The following is a 21,228-nucleotide window of genomic DNA, read 5'->3' on the forward strand; positions in this document are numbered from 1 at the left end:
TTATTTTTTTTGCTATTATGAATAGTAGTAACACAAAAATGGTACTTATATCTTAGAATAAGATTACTACACTAAAGAGCAAAAATAAAAACAACTTTATCAAAGACTTACTAGATATGGACATGCTGTTTTCTGAAGCAATCATGCCATTTGCACTGCCATTCCCAAGTGCAGTATAATGTAATTGTAAAATCTGTGATTTGGGTTCCTATTTCTGTAATTGGTAATGGGAGTGAGTATTTTCTTGAAGTTTATGGATTATTTGTGCTTCCTCTTCTGTGAAATATCTTTTTCTCTCTCTTGCCCATTTTTATGTTCCATTGCATTTTACATACTAGTACTAATCCTATCATAGGTATAAATTTTATAAATAGCTCCTTTCACTTTGTAGCCTATGTTCTCGATTTCTTAACAGTACATGGGATGAAGAGAAGTTCCTGAGCAGACAGATGAATCAGTTGTTTCCATTACAGAATGCACTTCTTGTCAGTAGTATGATAACCTCTTCTTTATCCTGAGGTCATAAGGATATCCTAAAATTTCATAATTTAGCCTATTTGATAGATGTTTAAATCTTTACTTTACTTGAAATTGGTCCTGAGTGTACGGAATGAAGTGTGGATGCCTCGCTCCTGATCTTGGTATTGTTTAACTATGCTTCTCCTTTTCCTCTTGATCACAATGCCTGCTCTATCAAGAAATGAATCATATGCATATGGATCTACTTCTGGGTAATTATGTTTCTTTTATCTATAACTCTGTCCTTTCTTAGATGTCACAGCTGTTTAATTAAGATGGCTTTATATGCAAATCTTGGTATCTCATGCAACAAGTATTTTTTATTTTCTATTGCTTTAGAATTCGTCTTGTTGTTTCAAACAGAATCTCACTGGGTAGCCCTAGCACTTGCTGTGGAGACCAGGCTGGTCTTGAATATACACCAATCCTTCTGCCTGTCTTCTGAGTGCCGGGATTACAGCTACAGCTACTTTGGAAATATCTTGTCTATTGTCAGAATTCTGTGTAAATCTTAGAATCAGCTTGATAAGTCTCACAAAGATACCTAGAGGTGTGCTTATTAGAATGCTAACAGGTTGACAAAGTGAATTTAGCAATAACTGATACCTTTGTAACAGTGTCTTGTTCTTGATATTACACTACTGTTCACTCATTAGAATTCCCACCAGAAGAGAAGTGCATGCTTTTAATTGTATTTGTACCTTTATATTTTATGGGTTCTAACTGCAATTTTAAATAGTATATTTTTCAAAACTGTTTTTCTAAACAATTGTTATAAAGAGGTCTTTTCAGGCTGTACCTGATGGCACATACCTGAATCTCAAATGGCACTTGGGAGGCAGGGGGGAGATCTCTATGAATTCAAGGCAAGCCTGATCTACAAAGCAAGTGGGAGGCAGGCCACAGCTAAAGAATGAGAAAAATTCTCATTCTCAAAAGTAAGTAGTTAAAAAGAAATATTTTCCGAAGTGTTGAGGACTGAACCCAGGACCTCATGCATGATAGCCAAGTGCTCTAGTCTGGAGTTACACCCCAGCTACAACTGAATTTTTATTTTTTTTAACTTTTTTTACTCTTTTAGTTTTTCAAGACAGAGCTGTCCTGGAACTTGCTTTGTAAACCAGGCTGGCCTCAAACTCACAGAGATCCCCATACCTCTGCCTCTTGAGTACTGGGATTAAAGGCCAATGACACTATGCCCGGCTGCAACTGAATTTTATGTTTGATTTGTTTGTTTGCTTGAGATCCTGCCTCTTTCTCCCAAATAAAGGTGCTCACCACTAAGCCTTGCAGGTTTGACTTTCATACTTAGAAATTTTTGTTTGGTTTTAAATAATTTAGTAATAAACTTGGGGGTTCTTTGAGCCTTCCAAGTAGGCACTGAATTTCTTGGTGGCCAATCTTAATTACCACAAGTTCTCAAACCTTTATATTTTTTGAGACAAGGTCTCATGTAGCCAAGAGTGGCCTTGAACTTCTGATACTCTTCTGTCATCATCTCCCAAGCTCTGGGATTTGAAGGGAATGTCTTCATGCTCTAAGATTTCCTAAATCCTTTTCTTATCTTACTGCAATAGCAAGGACACCCAGCATGACGCTGAATGGACACAGTGAGGCCACTGCTTTCATCTTAAAAGTAGAATTTTGAACAAGTTGCCATTATGTATGACTTAATCATGAGAAATGTTTGTGGGTCATCTTAACAAGTTTAAATATTCCATTTCAGGAGTAAAGATGTAACTTATTGATTTATCCCCAGCATAGGAGTAGAGGTGGGAACACGCCAACTAGCAAAAATATCATTTCATTCCATACTGATCTTTGTCCAATATTTTTATCCCTAATATCTTGAGATAATGACTCTGTTTATTCTTTCTTACTATATTAGTACATGATAGATTGACTGCCCCTGAATTTATCAACCTTGCTTTAATTGGCATAAAGCCAACGTTATTTAACTTGCTAATATCTGCTTCGGCGATTTAACTGGTCATAAAGGGTAGAGACATCTCTTAAATGCTGCAAAAGTGAGCAGAGCATGGGAAGAGAGAACTTGGTGTTACACTGCCATCTTGTGGCAGGATGCCATAAACAACAGTATGTAGCTTTAAAATCTTAACCAAGGTATTTATTTCTCTCTTAAAGACTATCCATCATTTAGTGAAGCTCTTCAGAGAAAGTCAGGGATAAATTCCAACCAAATGACACACTAAAAAGTAGTGAAGATTTTAAGCCCTTCCCATATGCCTGTGGTTCAACCCTTGGATTAGTTGCTGAGAGGCAAGCTCTTCAGACAGGGAATTTCAATTTCAAGCTGATCATGGCTCAACCAACTCTCACTACACAAGGTCAAGAAGATGTCAACAGGGAATAATAATCTCTACAAGAACATTTCAACCCTTCCTCAGAAGCACACGGGAGTTCCAGTTTCACCAAGCTATGTTATGTTAGTGTTCTTTTTCATACTGGTGAGGTATAGAGGTTTTAGTTTTTCAGGGAAGTGAGAAAGAAAGTTTGTTAATGGGAAGAAAGTGTTAGTGTCAGGATGAACTGGCTTAGCTCTTACACAGTAATCAGAGTTACAGACTTCCTTAGAGAGTCCTTAGGACAAAGCTTACCATTCTGAAACTGTGTCTCTACACGCAGGTACTGTCGGAGCAGATCCATCACCACAGCCTTCATGTGGCCACGGATGCCACTTCGGTACCTATGAAGCAGGATAGGCCAATGCTATTAAATAAGCTCAATGGGCAAAATTACTTTCTAGACTTTCCCCTGAACTGCCTTCCCTCTGAATATCAGACAGGCTTGTAGCTTGTATTTTCAGGTTGAAAATTCAAACATATTAACTTAAATTCTAAGCTGAAAAGTAACTTCAGTGCATAAATCTTTTATAAAGGAAAAGCAGAAAAGGAAAATAAAAAGCACCCCTACTCTTCATTCCCCAGACTTTGTATCTTTATCTAATGACACTGTGGAATTAGCTTATACTGCTGAGTCATCATCTAGCTTCAAATGGCTAAGGAACTTTTGAAAAATTTAAGTATCTTGAAATTAAAAATGCTCTGGATAGCTCTTTATTTCTAATACCTGGACAAATAAAATACAAACAATAAACACATTGGAGTCTACGTTAAAAGAAAAATTAGGATCTTCATCAAAACAGCAATAAAAAGAAAACAATAGGATTTAGAGGCCATAATAACTGACAGAATATTATGAAAACAGCAGAAATACTGAATGAGTTAGGTCATAATGATAAGATAGCAAAAAGACACAAGGCACTTTCTGAAAGATAAAGTTCTTTCGTCTCTCTTAAAGTTAGATTTGAAGTAAATGTTTACATGCCCAATTGAAAGCAAAGAAGGCATGAGACTCTGGAGACCCATGTGACTACCTCTGCACCAGCTGGACAATGCTCTGGGTGTTCATGAAGAAGACTTCCCGCTCAGATTTCCGGTTCAGTGTAGCTGCATGACTATCTAAGATGTTGGCAATCTAAGGCAAAAGAAGTAAGAAAAATGAAGCCCTTCCTGTCAAAGGGACCCAATGCACATTCTCTACATCACCACCACTACCAAAGAAATCTTCTTGGTTATATAATAAGATAACTCCTATCTTTGACATGTTGTTGGCAGTAAAAAGTTACTAGAAATTTAGAAGCTTGCTAAATAAACAAAGAATTTCTAACTCTTTCCACCCTTTCCCAGATACACTAATAATTCCATCACAGAACTACATTAACTAGAAACTGTGATGGGCAAAAGTTGGTCTAAGGTCAAAATCCACACCTTACTCCTTACTTCCCCAGCTTTACTCCCTATATAACCCTGCATTATAGCAAAGGATAAGGACTGCTGAGGTAGTCGGAGAGGGTCAGGCAAACAGATTACCAATATCCTTCATGTCACTCTTACAAAAACAACTCTAATCAGGGACTCTTCCCGAAAGCAAAGTGATAAGGAATACAAAGCCAAAGCTCACTTTTCCTCACAGAGTATAAGATATTCTACATGTACATATAGTGCTGCCTTATTGGGCTCATATCCTGAGGCAGTTTTGTAAAGGATTCAATGCTTACAGTGGGAAAATCACACAGTAGGAAGGAGCCAAACAGAGAGGGCTCCTAGAGCATGAATTCCAGTGGCAGTCAACAGAATATAATGACAGTGTTACTCCATAAATACCTGCTGGCTGGGAAACTGACAGAGAACTGATGTGATGTTGCTAGCATACTGAGCCATTTCCTTCTTAATAGACTTCTCCACATTGAGGGGGATACGGCCAGAAACACTGGTCATGATATCCTGCAACTCTAGAAGAGGCAGGGAGGGATCTCTGAGAGTCTTCATCAATCGTTCTACCCAGTCTTTTACCTGAGGAGAAAAAAGTAATCAAATAGGATACAAGGTCAATACAATTCCCAAAATATAATGAGAAAACTGAATCTACTCTACTTCAATGTTCATGCTTACTTTAGATTTATTTCTTTTATGTGCATGGAAGTGCATCACATGAGTGCTTGGGAGTTACAGACGATTCTGAACCACCATGTAAATGCTGGGAACACATGTTCATCAAGAACAAGTACTGTTAACACTGAGCCTTCTCTCCAGTCCCCAGCGCTTACTTTAAAAGTGCAGCATAAACATCAAACACTGCCCCAGCCTATAGTTCAAAAAGAAATAATCCCAAGCAAATGACAAAACTAAGAAGGACTCAAAATGTCAAGTCAATTCAAGCATGGTGTTATATGCTTTTAATCCTAGCATTTGGGAGGCAGAAGCAGAGGCAGACAGACCTCTGTGAGTTTGAATTTGAGGTCAGCCTGGTCTCCACAGTCTTGAGTTCTAGGATAGCCAGAGCTACATAGAGAAACCCTGTTTCCAATAAGTAAGCAAGTAAGTAAATAAGTAAATAAATAAATAGCTTCAAGTCCAACAACAAAATGTGGGAACATAGCAGGTCAAACAACCTTTCCCACTAAAAACATTCTTTATGAGCTCAAGATGTAACTCAGTGGTACAGTGCTTAAGGCCCTGGGTTCAATCCCAAGCACCAAAAAGGAGGTAAGGTGGGGGAATCAATCTTAAAAGTTCCTCCTGAGATGTGAAGTTACTCTAGAGAATCAATACATCTGTACACCCCTTCCCAGGAAAGCAACTCATACCCTGCAGCTGAAGAAAGGATCTGGAAGGCAGTATCCACTCATCACATTAACTAGGTTATCTAGGACATAGTGGAACACTCGATGGAGCTTCTCGCCTCTGAGAGCTGTGCTCTGGATCTGTGGCAGGCTACCTGTGTGAAGTTCAGCCTGTGGATCATAAAAAATCATCATTCATTACCATCTGCTCTGGACATAAACACTATCACAATTCAGTCACCATCAAAACTGAGATATCCTTTCATGGTACAGACCTATTTGGAGTGAAGTCAGTGAATGAAACACTACGAGAAAATGACAGAATCTCAGCTTTATACTGGCTAATGCAAACTCCAGTTCCACAGTACTACAGGCACAAATACAAAGGACAAAACCAGCAGGAAAAAAAATAATTATGAAAAAAAATGACAAGAAGTTAACTGTGGTGGCACATACTTCCAGGACAGGCTCCAAAGTCACAGAGAAACCCTGTCTCGAAAAAAACCAAAAAAAAAAAAACCAAAAAACTTGGGAGATAGAGGCAAGAAGAGGAGTTCAAGATGAAAAGAAAGAAAGGACGGGGTAAGAGCACTCACTGCACAAGCATTAGAACCTGAGTTCAGATCCTTAGGACCTATACAAAAAAATCTGGGCTGGACCACACCGGCACTGTTAGGGGACAGAAGCAGAACTGCTGGCGCTTGCTGGCTGCCAGCCTAGCTCAGGTTCAGTGAAAACCATCTCCAGGGAATGAGGTGGAGAGTGATAAAGTAGGTCACCTAATGCCCTCCTCTGACACACAAACACATGAATAGCACATACATACTCTGACATACATACATGCAAAATGGGAGGAAGGAGGTGAAGAAGGAAAGGAGGAAAAGATTGGAGAGGAGACGAGTTGTCATTCAAGTTCCTCCAAGTTCCTGTGTTACTCGCTCTTGGAGTGATATCCTAATGCCTTCCTTACCTGTTGGACTTTACTGGGGTTGTCCAGCTGCATTTTGGCTATCACACAGCCAGGGTCAAGAGCTGCTCCAGATCGCTTGACATAATGGATGCACCCAGATTCTACGGCTGTTAAAGTCATCACCATCTTCATTACCTGTAATGAATACAGAATAGTTAAAAGGACAGTTTTCCTCTTAACATCTAAGCTGGAATACACTTAGTTTAACCCTCCAAAAATGAGAATCTATCAAAATCTCCAGTGAAGCATTAAGGCAGGCAACTGGTAAATTTCTCAGAGCATATCTGAGGATTAAAAACAGACACTAATGATTCCTGTTTTACTTTTGGATTTTTGACTGTTTTCATGGTTTGCTGAACCAAAAGCTGTCTATGTCACTAAATCAGTTTGCTATGTAGCTGATTATGACCTTGAACTCCTGGCCCTCTGGCATATCAAGTGCTGGGATTACAACACTTTTGTAAACTAAATATATTTTGCTACTGTTTGTGAATTTACTTGTCATCATGCCAGCATTTTTCACACCTTTCTCCTTACTGAACACCAGTCACCAGTAAGTACAACTTCTAAATCTATCACTAGCATCTTTGCTGCAGTGTCTCTGTGCTAGGTCATTTCATTTCAGGCCTAGAATACTTTTTTCTTTTTATTTATTTATTTTGTGTGGACATTGTCTGTGTAAGAGTGTCAGATCCCCTGGAGTACTTTTAAAAATCTATTATGAGATGTAGTCCCTTTGTAGCATTTACCTCCAATAAGGTCCACCTAAACCTTCACTCTAGAGCCTAAATCCCATCATACCATATTCCCACTTAAAATCCTTCAATGATTCCCTGCAGGCTTCAGGACAATCATATGCTCCATCATGATCTCAATTTCCTTCTATGGAGTTTTTACCTGTCATTCCACATCAAATTCTAATCTATGCTCAATAAATTCTACTGCAACGCACTGTCTTGTTTCTGTGCCTCAATGTCAAGCATTGTCTCCTGCCCATCTTCACCAACTATCTATATTTTCAAAAGGAAGACTAAGCAAGTGTCTCTTCTTTTAGGATGCCTTTCCTTACCTCACACCCTATCTCAGTTAGGGTTAGGTGACCCTCTTGTTCTTAGAATTCATCATACTTCATTACTTATTTGCTTTGTGCCCAACTCTACCAGCATATCCTGTAGTAGTCAACAGTTAGCATAGCAACTGTCACTTAGTACTCTTGCTACTATATTTTTTTAAAGCTCAGGTGTCTTCACCTGTCAAAGGAAAATAGTGAGCTTTTGTTTTTAAATCTTAAGGTTCACAATCTACACTAAATTAACTGATGTTCTTCCTTTCTGTTAGTTCCAATTCTAGCCTATTACCACCAACCTATGTTCCCTCCCATGACCCAGTAGCCTATTCCCCACCCTGACCTCAATCTCAGCATAGCACTGGCCAGCAAACACATGGCCTCCATCTTCCACGATATACTGGATTAACTTCCCAGCAGAAGGTGAGCGCATTACAGATGGGTCATTTTCTTTCTCAAACACACAGGTTTTATTGCCGATTGTGATTCGGTATCTAAGAGATAAGTAGAACAGGCAAGCCAATAAAGCACTCTGGTTATAAAGCAAAATGAGAGAAATGTCAGTCTTAAAAACAATAAGTAAGCCATGTGGTGGTGCACGCTTTTAATCCCAGCACTCAAGAAGCAGAGACAGGTGGATCTCTGTGAATTCAGGCCAGCCTGATCTACAGAGCAAGTTCCAGGACAGGCTCCAAAGCTACTGAGAAACCTTGTCTTGAAAAACCAAAAAACAAACAAACAAACAACCCAAAGAAAATGTTATCGCATATACAATGCACACACACAAACAAGGTATTCACTTTATCTTTGTTTATAATTTTTAAATTGTGTATCTTATATATCTATTTATTTAGTTTACATGCAATTGTACCATGTGTGGGTATGTGCATTTATGGAGGTCAGAGGACAACTTGCAGGAGTTGGTTCTCTCTTCTGCCATGTGGGTGTGAGGGATTAAACTTAGGTGTCAAGCTTGGCAGCAAGTGCCTTTATCTGTCTAGCTATCTTGCTGGTCCTTATTTAGAATTTTAGTAACAATCTTGAGTTAAGAGTTAGATGAAATAAATTATGATATATTCATATACAGGAATACAACATAAACTTTAAAAAAAGAATACTTATATAAAATACAAAGATAATGATACTATAATAACTAATAACCCCTTCCTTCATTTTTCTCCCTCTCTCCTTTCTCTTTATTTCTTTCTCCGAAAGAACTTCACTACGTAACCGAGTCTGGCCTCTTCAGCTTCTTCAATGCTAGAGTTAGAGGCATGAAATAGCAAGCTCAACTATAATATTTGTGGAACAATAACTATATTGTAGCAATACTTTATGCATTCCAAATAGATCAAACCTTTTAATTCTCACAGCAATATGGCTGGTGTGATATACTACTAAAAAGAGAGAGAGAGATGCAGAGATCTGAGAATGTAGTACAGTTGGTATGGTGCTTGCCTAGCATGCATGAAGCTCTGGGTTCAGCCCTGAGGACCACATAAATCAGGTGTGGTGATGTATATTGATAACTTCAGCATGCAGGAGGTAGAAGCAAGAAGATCATAAAGAAGTTCAAGATCATTATGTACACAACAAGACCTGAGCTATGAGACTGGAAGTGGGGGGTGGAAGATAAGAACATTTGCTGTTCTTGCAAAGGACTGGAGATAAATGATAAATTTTTATACTCAGGTACATGTAAATGACATAAAATAAATATTTAAAAAAAGAAAAGTGCAAATAGTATTTAATAGATAATAATTTGTGGGTATATTTAAAGAAAAAAACAGTATGCACCAATGAATAATTTTTATATGATTATATAAATTCTAATCAATATACAAAAACTATCAATTATTATAGTTTGTTTCAAGGATAAATTACTTTTTCTGTCTACTGCATTGGAGGGGTAGGGAAACATGTTTTCTTTCCTTAAGTGACAAGATCACATTAAGTTGCATATGCTGGCCTTAAACTCCTTCCCTCAAGGAAGAAAGAACTCAGCCTCCTGAGTAACTGAAACCACAAACACAGAACATGACACCCAGCTAAAGACATGTTTACAATCATAGACATGTTTACAATTATAAACACTTTTGTACTCTTGGAATAATCCTAACAGTAAGTGGAAAAGTTAATACAATGGCAAGCAACTAGACCTTAAACAGTCACTCACCTATCCACTTCCTCCTTCATGTAAGTGGTATAACTGCTGCCATCATAAGATAAGAGCAGTCCACCATCACTCAGCCGATGCACGTCAACTTCTACACATGAGCCGTTCATGATCACCACATAAGAGTTGGGAGACTGTCGAGTCACCTGCAGTAAACAAGGGCCGGAAAGACAAGCACAGCCTGAGACACAATGTAGTATTTCAAAAATAAAGGTTAAGAAGTTGTCAAGAAGAGAGTGGTGACACTAGTGCTGCTTATACCTGTTACCTGCAAACCGGGGTAACGTCAGCTGTTTTTCTCTCTTCCAGCTGTTCCCTGCCTCTTCATTATCTCTTGGAAGTATGTCAAGGTAAGAAATAACTATATTTCCACAGAACTGCCAAATACTGATTCCTGACACTGACACAAATAATGACTGGAATATTCCAATTCGTAAACAAAAGCAAACTTTCTCTGTCTCTCAGCCTAAGAAAACTAGCTTTAAGAACAGAAGAGAAGATAGAAACTAAAGTGTAGACTTTGGTGGGGATTGCATACCTTAAGTACATATTTGATTCCTTCATAGATAAGTTCAACATCTACTGTGTTCAGAAGTGTGTGAGCAGGAAGGACTTGACCCCTGAAAGAATGACAATATATGACATACTTACTTCTATAAAGTTCTAATAGGTTATAAAGAAATCTCAAAGATTATTGATTGTGATATTTCCTGAAATAGTAATAAGAGAAAAAAAACTAAATGACTGCCTATAAAAAAGTGATCATATATATTATGAAAAAAGAGTGAAATTTATTTTTTACATTTAATTGTGGTATTATATACAAAACATAAAACTTACTATCTACAGGGAATGGAAGAAGGACCAAGTGAGTGATGTTCTGAGTGAATATGTGCTGCTGACAGGGACACAGGTATGCCAAGACCTCAGAGCCTCAGACTCAAGGAAAATGGCAAAGCCTTCCCAGGAAAAGGTTCAGAGAAACTGCAAAGCCTTCTCTTCTAGTTGACAGTATATGTAAAAACTTCCACCATAGCACTCTTTGCCCTGATATTTAAATAAAGACTGTTCCTTAGAGATATTGTGCCTTAACACAATTACCTATGCCTGTATCTTTCTTTGATCCAGCTCCACACATAAATCCTGCTCCCCTGGTTATCGTAATACCCTGCCTCCTGGTTCAGCTGTATGCAATAACCCACTTCTCTGTTCAACTGTATTTAACTTCCTGGGTGCTGTGATTTTATCATGAGAGAGCTCAGTCCACCCAACTCCAGCTATTTCTCTAACCATGTATCCGGCTACCTCCCAAATGCTGGGAATAAAGGAGTGTGTGCCACCACTGCCCAGTCCCCTACTTTTTTTGTTTTGTTTTGTTCGGTTTGGTTTTAATTTTTCAAGATAGGGTTTTTCTGTGTAGCCCTGGTTATCCTGAAACAAGCTCTGTAGACCACACTGGCCTTGAACTCAGAGATCTACCTGACTCTACCTCTCAAAAGGCTTGTTCCACCATCGCCCAGCTTACTTTAGCTTCTTAAGTGCAAAGATTGTAGGTGCGAATGAACCACTAAGCCTAGTAATTTCATTTTAAAGAACAATTAATAGATATTCTATATTTCAAAAGGATGCATAATGAAAAACAGCCAGGTCTACAGAACCAGTTACAAGATGGCCAGGGCTACACAGAGACAGAGAAACCCTGTCTCAAAAAAAAAAAAAAAAAAAAAAAGAGCTGAAGTAGGATGCATTGTTGTCACAAACAAAATAAGTCAGAATTTGAAAAACTAATAAAAACGGGGAGCACTAAAGAAGGGTAGCTGGGGCTGGAGAGATGGCTCAGAGGTTAAGAGCACTGCCTGCTCTTCCAAAAGTCCTGAGTTCAATTCCCAGCAACCACATGGTGGCTCACAACCATCTGTAATGGGGTCTGGTGCCCTCTTCTGGCCTGCAGACATACACACAGACAGAATATTGTATAAATAATAAATATAAAAAAAAATAAAGAAGGGTAGCTGATTTCCTGATAGCCAGTAAATATGAGTGAAGAGTATGTACGTTATCTATACTGGTTACAGATAGTAACTAATAAAAGGCAAACTATGAGGCGGGGTATGGAGGCATACAACTTTACTCCCAGTGCTCTGGAGGCAGAAAAAGGCAGAGCCCTGTGAGCTCCAGGCTGGTCTCCAAAATGAGTTCTAAGTCAACTAGGGCTTTACAAAGAGACCCTATCTCAAAAGACAAAAAAATTTAAACAGAATTATGCCATGTGTTATAGCATATGCCTGTAATTAAAGCACTTGGGAGGTACAGGTAGGAGAATTATGAGTTCAAGGCTAGCAACAGCTAGCTACATAGTGTGTTTGAGGTCAGCCTGGACAAACATTATGCTTTCCCCAAAAGATTATTTCAAAGTTCAAGTTTTTGAAATTAATTAAAAATAAAATGTTGGGGCTGCAGAGATGATTTAATTTTTTTGTTCCTTTTTTTTCCCCCTCTGAGACCGGTTTCTCTGTAGCTATGGAGCCTGTCCTGGAACTAGCTTTTGTAGACTAGGCCGGCCCTGAACTAACAGAGATCTGCCTGTCTCTGCCTCCCAAGTGCTGGGATTGAAGGCGTGCGCAACCACCGCCTGTCTGAGATGGCTTAATATCTGCTCTTCCAGAATTTCTGAGTTTAGTTCCCATCTTACATGGAGTAGTTTACAGCTGCCTTTTAACTCCAGCACCAGCTTCTGTGGTTTGCAGGCATTCACACATATGTGCCACACAAATTTTGTTTTGTTTCGTTTAAAGAACAGTAGGCTCAAAATGTTGATACATCTATAATGCCAGAACTCTGGAGACTAAAGCAAGTGGACTGTGAATTAGAAGCCAGCCTGGACTACTTATGGATAAACATACAATGTTATAAACATACAATAAAACTATCTCAACAAAACACAACAAACTAAAAGAAAACTAAAGGATTTATTAATGAACTCTTACATGTGTAGAGAGTCCATTTATAGGTTAGAGATGCAGGTTGAGGAATAGAAATGAGAAAGAGTGGACTGGTGAGGGGGCCAAAGTGTTCAGGGAGTTGAAATTAACACCGAGGGATTTAGATCTGAGTCAGAAAGGAAAAGCAAGCTGCTGAAGGTTTTAGTGTATGAAAATAACACAGTGAGATATTTATCACAGGGCTTGAAACCTCAGTTCAATTTTCAAAAAATTTGCTTCTTTTCTTCCTTTCAGATACTTTGAAAGGGGGCCAATATAAGTCTAACAACACAGAAGGAAATAAAGTGCCTGCAGTTAAAGTGCTTGGATGTGATTAGTCCTTTGGACCATTCCCCTTGGGACTTGGGCAGAGCTTAGTCTCTGGAATCAATGTACAAAATTAGGTCAGCTTCATACATGCCTGACCCTCCACTTCAAAGACTTTGAGGTCATCCCGAATATCAGCCTCAGTTATTAATTCCAGAAATGTGCTGCAGGTAATACAAGAAATATTTAGGGTTTGATGTTAGGGAGAAATGCTGGACTTCATCCCTACGGTTTAAGGAGCTTTTCTCAGGAAACTATGTTTGCTGCAGTTGGATTTCAGTGTTTAAAAAAATTAATTAACCTTGGAGCTGGGGAGATGGCTCAGTGAGCAATGTTCCTGCCATAAAAGCATGAGGATATGAGTTCAGATTCCCAGTGGCTTGGAAAAGCAGAGCACAATGACACGTGTCTGTAACCCCAGCACTGTGGTGATGGTAGTGGGGCAGCTGGAGTGGTGAAGATAGGCATATTCTGGGAGTTCACTGGCCAGCAAACCTAGTTGAAATAGTGAGCTCCAGGTTCACTGAAAGACTCTTACTTCTAAAAATAAAGTGAGGCCAGACATAGTGGCACATGCTTTTAATCCCAGCACTCAGGAGGCAGAGGAAGGTGGATTTCGGTTGAGTTTGAAGCCAGTGTAGTCTATACAGCTAGTTCAAGTACAGCCAGGAACCTGGAGAGACCTTATCTCAAAAAATTAAAAGCAAAAACAGGGGAACCAAATAAACAAAACAAAAACCCATAAAAATAAAAGTGCAATAAAAAAGACACCTAATGTTAATCTTTGGCTTCCAATCACATGGAGGTACACATGTACATACCCACATGAACACGTACATAACACATACACACTTTAAAAAATAGTGACCTGTTCTACGGTGGCATAAACTAACTTCCAGCCATCCCCCTTCTCCTTTGCCATCAGTTTATGAATAACAACTAGCACTCATACAGTGCCAGAAGTTGCAGAAAAACAAATGGGTCTTTGAGCTGTAGTCCTGCACTCCCAACCACTGGTTGGCTGGTACGGACGCAAAAGCAAAGCCTACCTTTCTAAGGAATGAAGGAAGTTAGAGACACTATTCCTCAGGCTCACATCTGCCACATGGAGAGCCCCACATACAACTCCCAACATGGTATCAGGACGTTCTGCCTAAAAGAACAGAGGACAGATCAAAAGCATGGTCATGTGACACCAAAGCAAGTCAAATAAAGTCAAAATCGCCAGGTGGTGGTGGCACACGCTTTTAATCCCAGCATCCACGAGGCAGAGGCAGGTGGATCTCGGTGAGTTCAAGGCCAGCCTGGTCTACAGAGCTAGTTCCAGGACAGGCTCCAAAGCTACAGAGAAATCCTGTCTCAAAAAACCAAACAATAAAAAAAAATTTAAATAAATAAAATGTTTTATGATTTTTGGCCCAAGAATGATGCAATCCCAGAACCTGGGAAGTAGAGGCAAGGAGAATCAGAAGGTCAAAGACCATCCTTGACTACACAGTGAGATTTAAGCCAGCTAAGACTACAAAAGAACTGCTTTTTGTTTTTAATTTATTTTTATTTTATGTATGTTGTTTGCCTGTGTATACGTTAAGTGCACCATACATGTGCCTGGGCCCTCTTGAGGTAAGAGGACAGCATCAGGTCCCCTGGAACTAGAATTACAGGTGGCTGGCTATGAGCCACCATGTGGATACTAAGATCTGAATTAGGTTCTTGGGAGAGCAGGCGAGACCTTGAGAAAAAATAAGGAAGGACTGATGCAGATGTAAAGCTATTCAGATAACAGCCAACATAAAGCCAGTTGCTGTTCTAATTCCAACTCTGTTATCCATTTCCCTTTGTTTTCTTTCCTTTGATTTTAGTAGTGAATAAATGCATAAAAAATATATCGATAGTTATAGAATAAAACCCAATGTGAAATCTCACAACTTTCGAATGGCTATTCCAACTGCATAGAAGTTCATTGAGATGTATAGACTTTGAGTCTGGTTAACTATCATTTGTGGGTAACTTTAAATTGCAAGTTTTTTATGATAAAATTTATAAATTTTTTTAAAAAGAAAAACAAAAAAATCCCTACATTTACCTTTAGAATTTCAAAAAATTTTAAAAAATAATTTTCCTTCTACTCTCTATGAAATTTTCACTGAACAAATGAAAGAATAACTCAAAAACAGACAAACAATCCCCAAAGCTATGTGTTCAAGAGGAGAATACACACCTGCACTTTTTCTGCAATCAGTCTGTCCAGCCAGCCAGTGTCAATTCTATTCAACTGAAAGCTTTCTGTCTCCAGTAGTTTAATCAGGTACTCAACTGTAGTTCGAAAGTCACCCCGAATAGACAGCTCCTTCAATGCCACCACCATATTTCTAGGGGAAGCAAAAGAAAAAAGTTATTACAGCAACAAATATTTTAGTGTTTACCAATCATTTGAAAGAATTGTTCCATTCATTTGGAGGCTTAGCAGGAAGACAGAGAGTTTCAAGAACATGAAGATGTAGCTGTAAGCTGGCTCATTTTCATGTACTCTAAATAGGAAAGCTTCCAAGAAGTCAGTATAAAGAAGTATTGACAGATATTACCAAAAAGCATGAGCAATAGAAACCATTTCCTCACAAAGAATACAGACAGAACCAATCTCAGCTTTCACTTCTAGATTTTTATCACTCTAGTCATTTACTGCTGACTATTTAAAACTAGGGCACTAATTTTCCACATCCTTACATCTTAATTTTTATATTATCCTTACTTTATATATTACTTCCATGCAACAAAATAAACTTAAAGGCAATAGCTTAGGAAACTTTGATAAGATTTCCCTACAAAAAAAGAAAGAAAGAGAGAGAGAAGGGAAGGGAAGGGAAGAAAGGAGGGGAGGGGAGGGAAGGGAAGGGGAGGGGAGGGGAGGGGAGGGAAGGGAAGGGAAGGGAAGGGAAGGGAAGGGAGGGAAGGGAAGGGAAGAAAGGAGGGGAGGGGAGGGGAGGGGAGGGGAGGGAAGGGAAGGGAAGGGAGGGAAGGGAAGGGAAGAAAGGAGGGGAGGGGAGGGGAGGGGAGGGGAGGGGAGGGGAGGGAAGGGCAGGGAAGGGAAGGGAAGGGAGGGAAGGGAAGAAAGGAGGGGAGGGGAGGGGAGGGGAGGGGAGGGGAGGGGAGGGAAGGGAAGGGAAGGGAAGGGAAGGGAAGGGAAGGGAGGCGAAGCAAAGCAAAGCTAAAAACAACAGACTGGAATTGTCTGACAGCTACACATTTCTGTAATGTCCTTCTACAATCCTGATGTCATCATACTTGCTCACTATTTTAATTGCTTGTCTTTCTTCCTCTGGATGACAGAGTGTCATGAGGGCACAGACTCTATTTAGTCTTTACTGTACTGTCAGGACCAACACGATGTTATCTCTTGAGTATAGTGAATTTATGAATGATTAAAAAGAAGATAAAACAAAACAAACAAGAGCAAGAAAAAATAGGTGCTGTGTTCAGGAAACAGTGTGACTGAAACAGACAGCTTGAAGATACCGACAGAGGCAAATCTACCATTCAGCAATTATTTTCTGAATGCTGATACAAAGAAATATATGAACTATAGTTCAAGGGATATAGCAGTAACAGCACATATGTTTCTGTTTTCTTTGTATTTACATTATAAGAAATGATATTAAATGTGTGGGCTAAGACTATTATAGAGAAAAACATCTAAAGGCGAAGCAAATAGTACAGATTAGCTGTAACAAAGAATGTAACTAAGGAAGTTCTGGGCTGAAAAAAGAACTTTTGACACAGTCGTAAGCAAACATATTGCAGAGACTATTGCAATACGCTAAAAGGTGACCTAATTTGCTTTCTTCTGTAGAGAAATAAATACACAGAGCGGAGCAGAAGTCGGACTTCTGAGCAAGCCATCAGACATAGCTTGCAGAATAAATAGAGTGGTCTGCTTAATCAAGACTGAAACAAAAATGCCAACAGAGGCCTGTCTGAGAACATACTGAGGAAAAGTGACTGTCTAAAATACTCAACTTATGCCCCAGTTATAAAAAGCAGTCACACAAAATGGACTACAGCTAGCAAGCTGGCTTAACCTGCCACCAAGCTTGATTACCAAAGTTAAATTTCCAGGAGTCCTCCCCTAGATTTCTCCTCTTCCTTTATCCTCTCTCTCTCTCTCTGTGTCTCTCTCTCTCTGTCTCTGTCTCTCTCTGTCTCTCTCTCACACACACACACATACCATCAACTTACTAAAGCAGTATAAAACAGTGAAATGCAACTCTATACATTTTTTTTCTGGTAGCACTGCTATAATTTTGAAAATTTTCAAATATGGTCTTGAATAAATGTAAAGAAGTGTAAAGTACAAAAGAGAGAAACAGAAACAGTGAGACTTCCTCAGTCTTGAACATTATTAAAAACTTAAGAATCAGACTGGAAAGATGAGCTCTAGCTCCTCTTAAAGAGGACCAAGGTTCATTTGTTAGCACCTGCATGGTGACTCACAATAATCTGTAACTCCAGTTCCAGGAAATCTGACCCCTGTTCTGACCTCTGTAGGCACCACCATGCATGTGGTTCACATACATACATACATACATACATACATACAGGGAAACACTCATACACTTGAAATTTAAAAAAAAATCTAACAGCAACAATAATAACAAATAAGACTATTAAAAAATACTAAGGGAATACCCTTAAGACTATTAACAAATCCTAAGGGAATACCCACTCTGTGAACAGTTCAAAGGTGAAGGGAATACTATTAAATCTCTAGCATAGGCAACACATTGTTAAAGCTTAAATTAAAACAGAAAGAGAAGTTTATAAGTAGTTTATAAGGTCCTGGGTTCAATCTCTAGTACCACAAAGAAAAGAAGGAAAGGAGGGAGGCTGGGAGAGAGAGAACTGGCAAGAGAGAGGGGTAGAGAAAGAGAAAGCAGGGATGGAAGACAGAAAGAGGCAGATGAACTAATTTTTAATCTGGGATAGATATTTTAAAACATATATTAAATACATCAAAATTATTTCCTAAAGTCTCATTTTTTAGTCAAACAAAACTGCTGATAATTTGATATTTATTATTAACAAAATATTAATATTTAATATACCATTTATATTTGTGTAAACTGTGGCATACTTATAATACAATAAAGTCTTTTACATGCAATTTTTTTAATATTTATTTATTATGTATACAATATTCTGTCTGTGTGCATGCCTGCCAGAAGAGGGCACCAGACCTCATTATAGATGGTTGTGAGCGACTATGTGGTTGCCGGGAATTGAACTCAGGACCTTCGGAAGAGCAGGCAATGCTCTTAACCAATGAGCCATCCCTCCAGCCCTTTTACAAGAAATTTTTACAATTATTTTATCCCCTTTTCATAAAAAACAAGCAAGATTTTAATATTTTAAATGTCAAGATATCAAGGTGATTGTGGCTAATAATACTGCATATTTGAAAATGCTAGGGTTGCATACTTTAAAGGATTATCACCAGAATTACAAAATGGTAAGAATGTGAGATGATGCAAATATTGGGGAGCTTGATTCCACAAGGCATGCAAAAATCAAAGCAGTATGTGGCATACCAATGTATACATACACACACACACACACACACACACACACACAAACACATTTATACACACACATACACGTAAACATTTTACCTGTCAAATTAGAAAATTTAATGACTATAAGTTGTTCACAGCTACACTGTGAGGCTGTAAGTGAAATCATGGTACCCAAGAAGCACTTTATTTTATTCTGACAGATACAGACCTTTATATATAAATTATCTGATACCTAATTCATAGTTTTAAAAAATCTACCTCTCCCCAATAATACTACCATTACTATAAAAACAAAAACATAGTAAATGATTTCATGTGTTTAAAAAAAAAAGACTCATGAGAAGCAGAGAAACATCTGCCAAGAACTACAGAATGAAATACAAGATCTGTCAAGTACAAACTAAGATAAATTTCTTCAAGTAAGCTTTCCACAGCAGATGAAGGATGGTCATACCTTCACTAAGGATTAGCCCAATTTTATTAAGCAAACCACAATCAAATGCTAGTATACTCACGAAATTGCTTCTTCTCTATTTTCTCCCCAGGAAAAGCAGTGACCGAACTGGGAGTCAGCAAACTCATGAAGTCCCCCAGCAGCAGCAACACTGAAATAACCCCAAACGTTCTTATTGCTTCGAAAATTAAGTTCCTGAACTGTTCCCGAGCTGGGCTTAAACCCCTGTTAGAAAGTGAAGAATATGAGAGACTACATCATACTTCCAAGGAAAAGAACACTGGTATTCAGGATTCAGGCTCTGAGATCAAGCACAGCTGACCCAAAACCCATGCAAGCCAAGGCCCAGTGCTATAGTCTCACAGATGCTTCCTGAGTCACTAAAGTGAAATTAAATGGTCAGTGCAACAACCATCAAACATCTGTTCTCAGAATCTTTTATAAATTTCCCTCTCAAAATGAAGTTCCAAGGCTTTTAAAAAGCATGGTCTCAGACACTTGTCTTAATATTGAACCGTTTAAGTGAAGGGTTACCTCATCTGGGTTTTCACTGGTGATCCGAGCAGCAATTACATGGCCCCTTGGGCAAGGAACATGAGCAGAATTTTCAAAATCAATGGGAGCATCACCCCAAGGAGATACTCCATACATCATACGAATATCTTTGATCCTAAATAGAGGGATCCCCATGGCAATCTGAAAAGTAATAAAACACATGTAATTTTCCACAGCCCCCTTTTGTTAACAGATGGAAGCTATCAAAATACATAACAGTCTTTGCATTTTTTGAAGTTACTACAAAAACACTCTACTTTTGTATTCTGTGTTCTACACTTATCTAAAATACACAAAATAGAATGCAGTGCTAAGGGTTACTTTCTAGGATCATCCCCCTTTCCTACAATATTCCCAAATTCCTAATGCAACAGAGATTTTCTTCTACAATCATTTCTCCATGGATGGATAACAATAAAATTATCCAAGACAACAGTCAGTCAAGAAGTTCAGATAGCTAAAAAGTCTTAACATTATAGTTGTCTCTAAGCATGCAAACTACTGAAAAAAGTAAATGAGCCTTTAGACCTTTACTTGGGAAGGGCCAGTGGCCGTTCCTACAAAGAGAGGACAAGAAAAAGTAACTGGGGAAGGATATGATGAAAGTACAAAACAAAAATGTTTGAAAATATCATAATGAAACCTTGTCTGTGTGTTTGTTGAGACAGGGTCTTACTATGTAGCCCTAGCTGTCCTAGAAATTGCTATGTAACGCCAGGGAGTGGCAGCTCACACATTTAATCCCAGCACTCAGGAGGCAGAGGCAAGCAGATCTCTGTGAGTTCGAGGACACCCTGGTCTACAGAGCAAGTTCTAAGACAGCTAGGGCTGTTACACCGAGAAATCCAGTCTCTAAAAACAAAAGAAAAAACAAAACAAAAAATTTGTTATATAGACTAGGCTGACCTCGAACTCACAGAATTCTGCCTGCAATGCTAGGATTATAGGAATGTACCACCACACCCAAAAAAATGTTATTTATAAATTAATATCCCTAATAAGAGCCAATGAGATGGTTCAGCAAGTAAAGTCCTCACAGCAAAGGCTGATTATCTGAATTTAAAACTCCAGAACCCATGGTAGAAGGAGAGAACCAATTCCCAACAGTTGTTATATATCTTCCAAACATATACTGTGGAAGATGCACACCCATACACACAAATAAATGTTAAAAAAAATATATAAAGAAACCCGCAAAAACCCTTGAATTTTTAAGAGGACCACGCAAGATGTTCTCATTAAGACTCAAAACTAGGTCATACAAGATTATCAGCTAGGCACTCTGTCATATACTTATAGTCCAAGCGACTTGAGAGGCTGGGGTAAGAGGACTGCTAGAGATTAGACGCTCATTGGTATCCACACTAAGTTCAGCATCAATGCGGTCTCTCCAGGGAGCAGAGACTACCAGGCTGCCTAATGGGGTGAACCAGCCCAGTCTGAAAATGAAGCAGGTTAAAAATA

The 21,228-nt window shown here is 38.7% G+C and overlaps 1 protein-coding gene across 4 annotated transcripts in view; it reads right to left on the minus strand.

Moving 5' to 3' along the window:
* Acaca (acetyl-CoA carboxylase alpha) overlaps positions 1-21,228 on the minus strand; it is a 273,487-nt gene that overhangs the window by 142,804 nt on the left and 109,455 nt on the right. For all 4 annotated transcript variants that reach the window (XM_041664329.1, XM_041664328.1, XM_041664331.1 and 1 more), the window contains 12 exons: positions 19,744-19,905; positions 19,271-19,434; positions 15,407-15,557; positions 14,235-14,338; positions 10,416-10,497; positions 9,878-10,023; positions 8,045-8,195; positions 6,636-6,770; positions 5,690-5,836; positions 4,707-4,895; positions 3,917-4,017; positions 3,138-3,226 (listed from right to left, as the gene is read on the minus strand). In XM_041664329.1, the coding sequence (XP_041520263.1) occupies positions 3,138-3,226; positions 3,917-4,017; positions 4,707-4,895; positions 5,690-5,836; positions 6,636-6,770; positions 8,045-8,195; positions 9,878-10,023; positions 10,416-10,497; positions 14,235-14,338; positions 15,407-15,557; positions 19,271-19,434; positions 19,744-19,905 (1,621 nt within the window). The remainder of the gene's footprint in view (positions 1-3,137; positions 3,227-3,916; positions 4,018-4,706; positions 4,896-5,689; positions 5,837-6,635; positions 6,771-8,044; positions 8,196-9,877; positions 10,024-10,415; positions 10,498-14,234; positions 14,339-15,406; positions 15,558-19,270; positions 19,435-19,743; positions 19,906-21,228) is intronic.

Source organism: Microtus oregoni, unplaced genomic scaffold, assembly GCF_018167655.1.
Source record: "Microtus oregoni isolate MIOR12 unplaced genomic scaffold, Mior012 000015F_ref0000493, whole genome shotgun sequence".
Lineage (NCBI taxonomy): Eukaryota > Metazoa > Chordata > Mammalia > Rodentia > Cricetidae > Microtus > Microtus oregoni.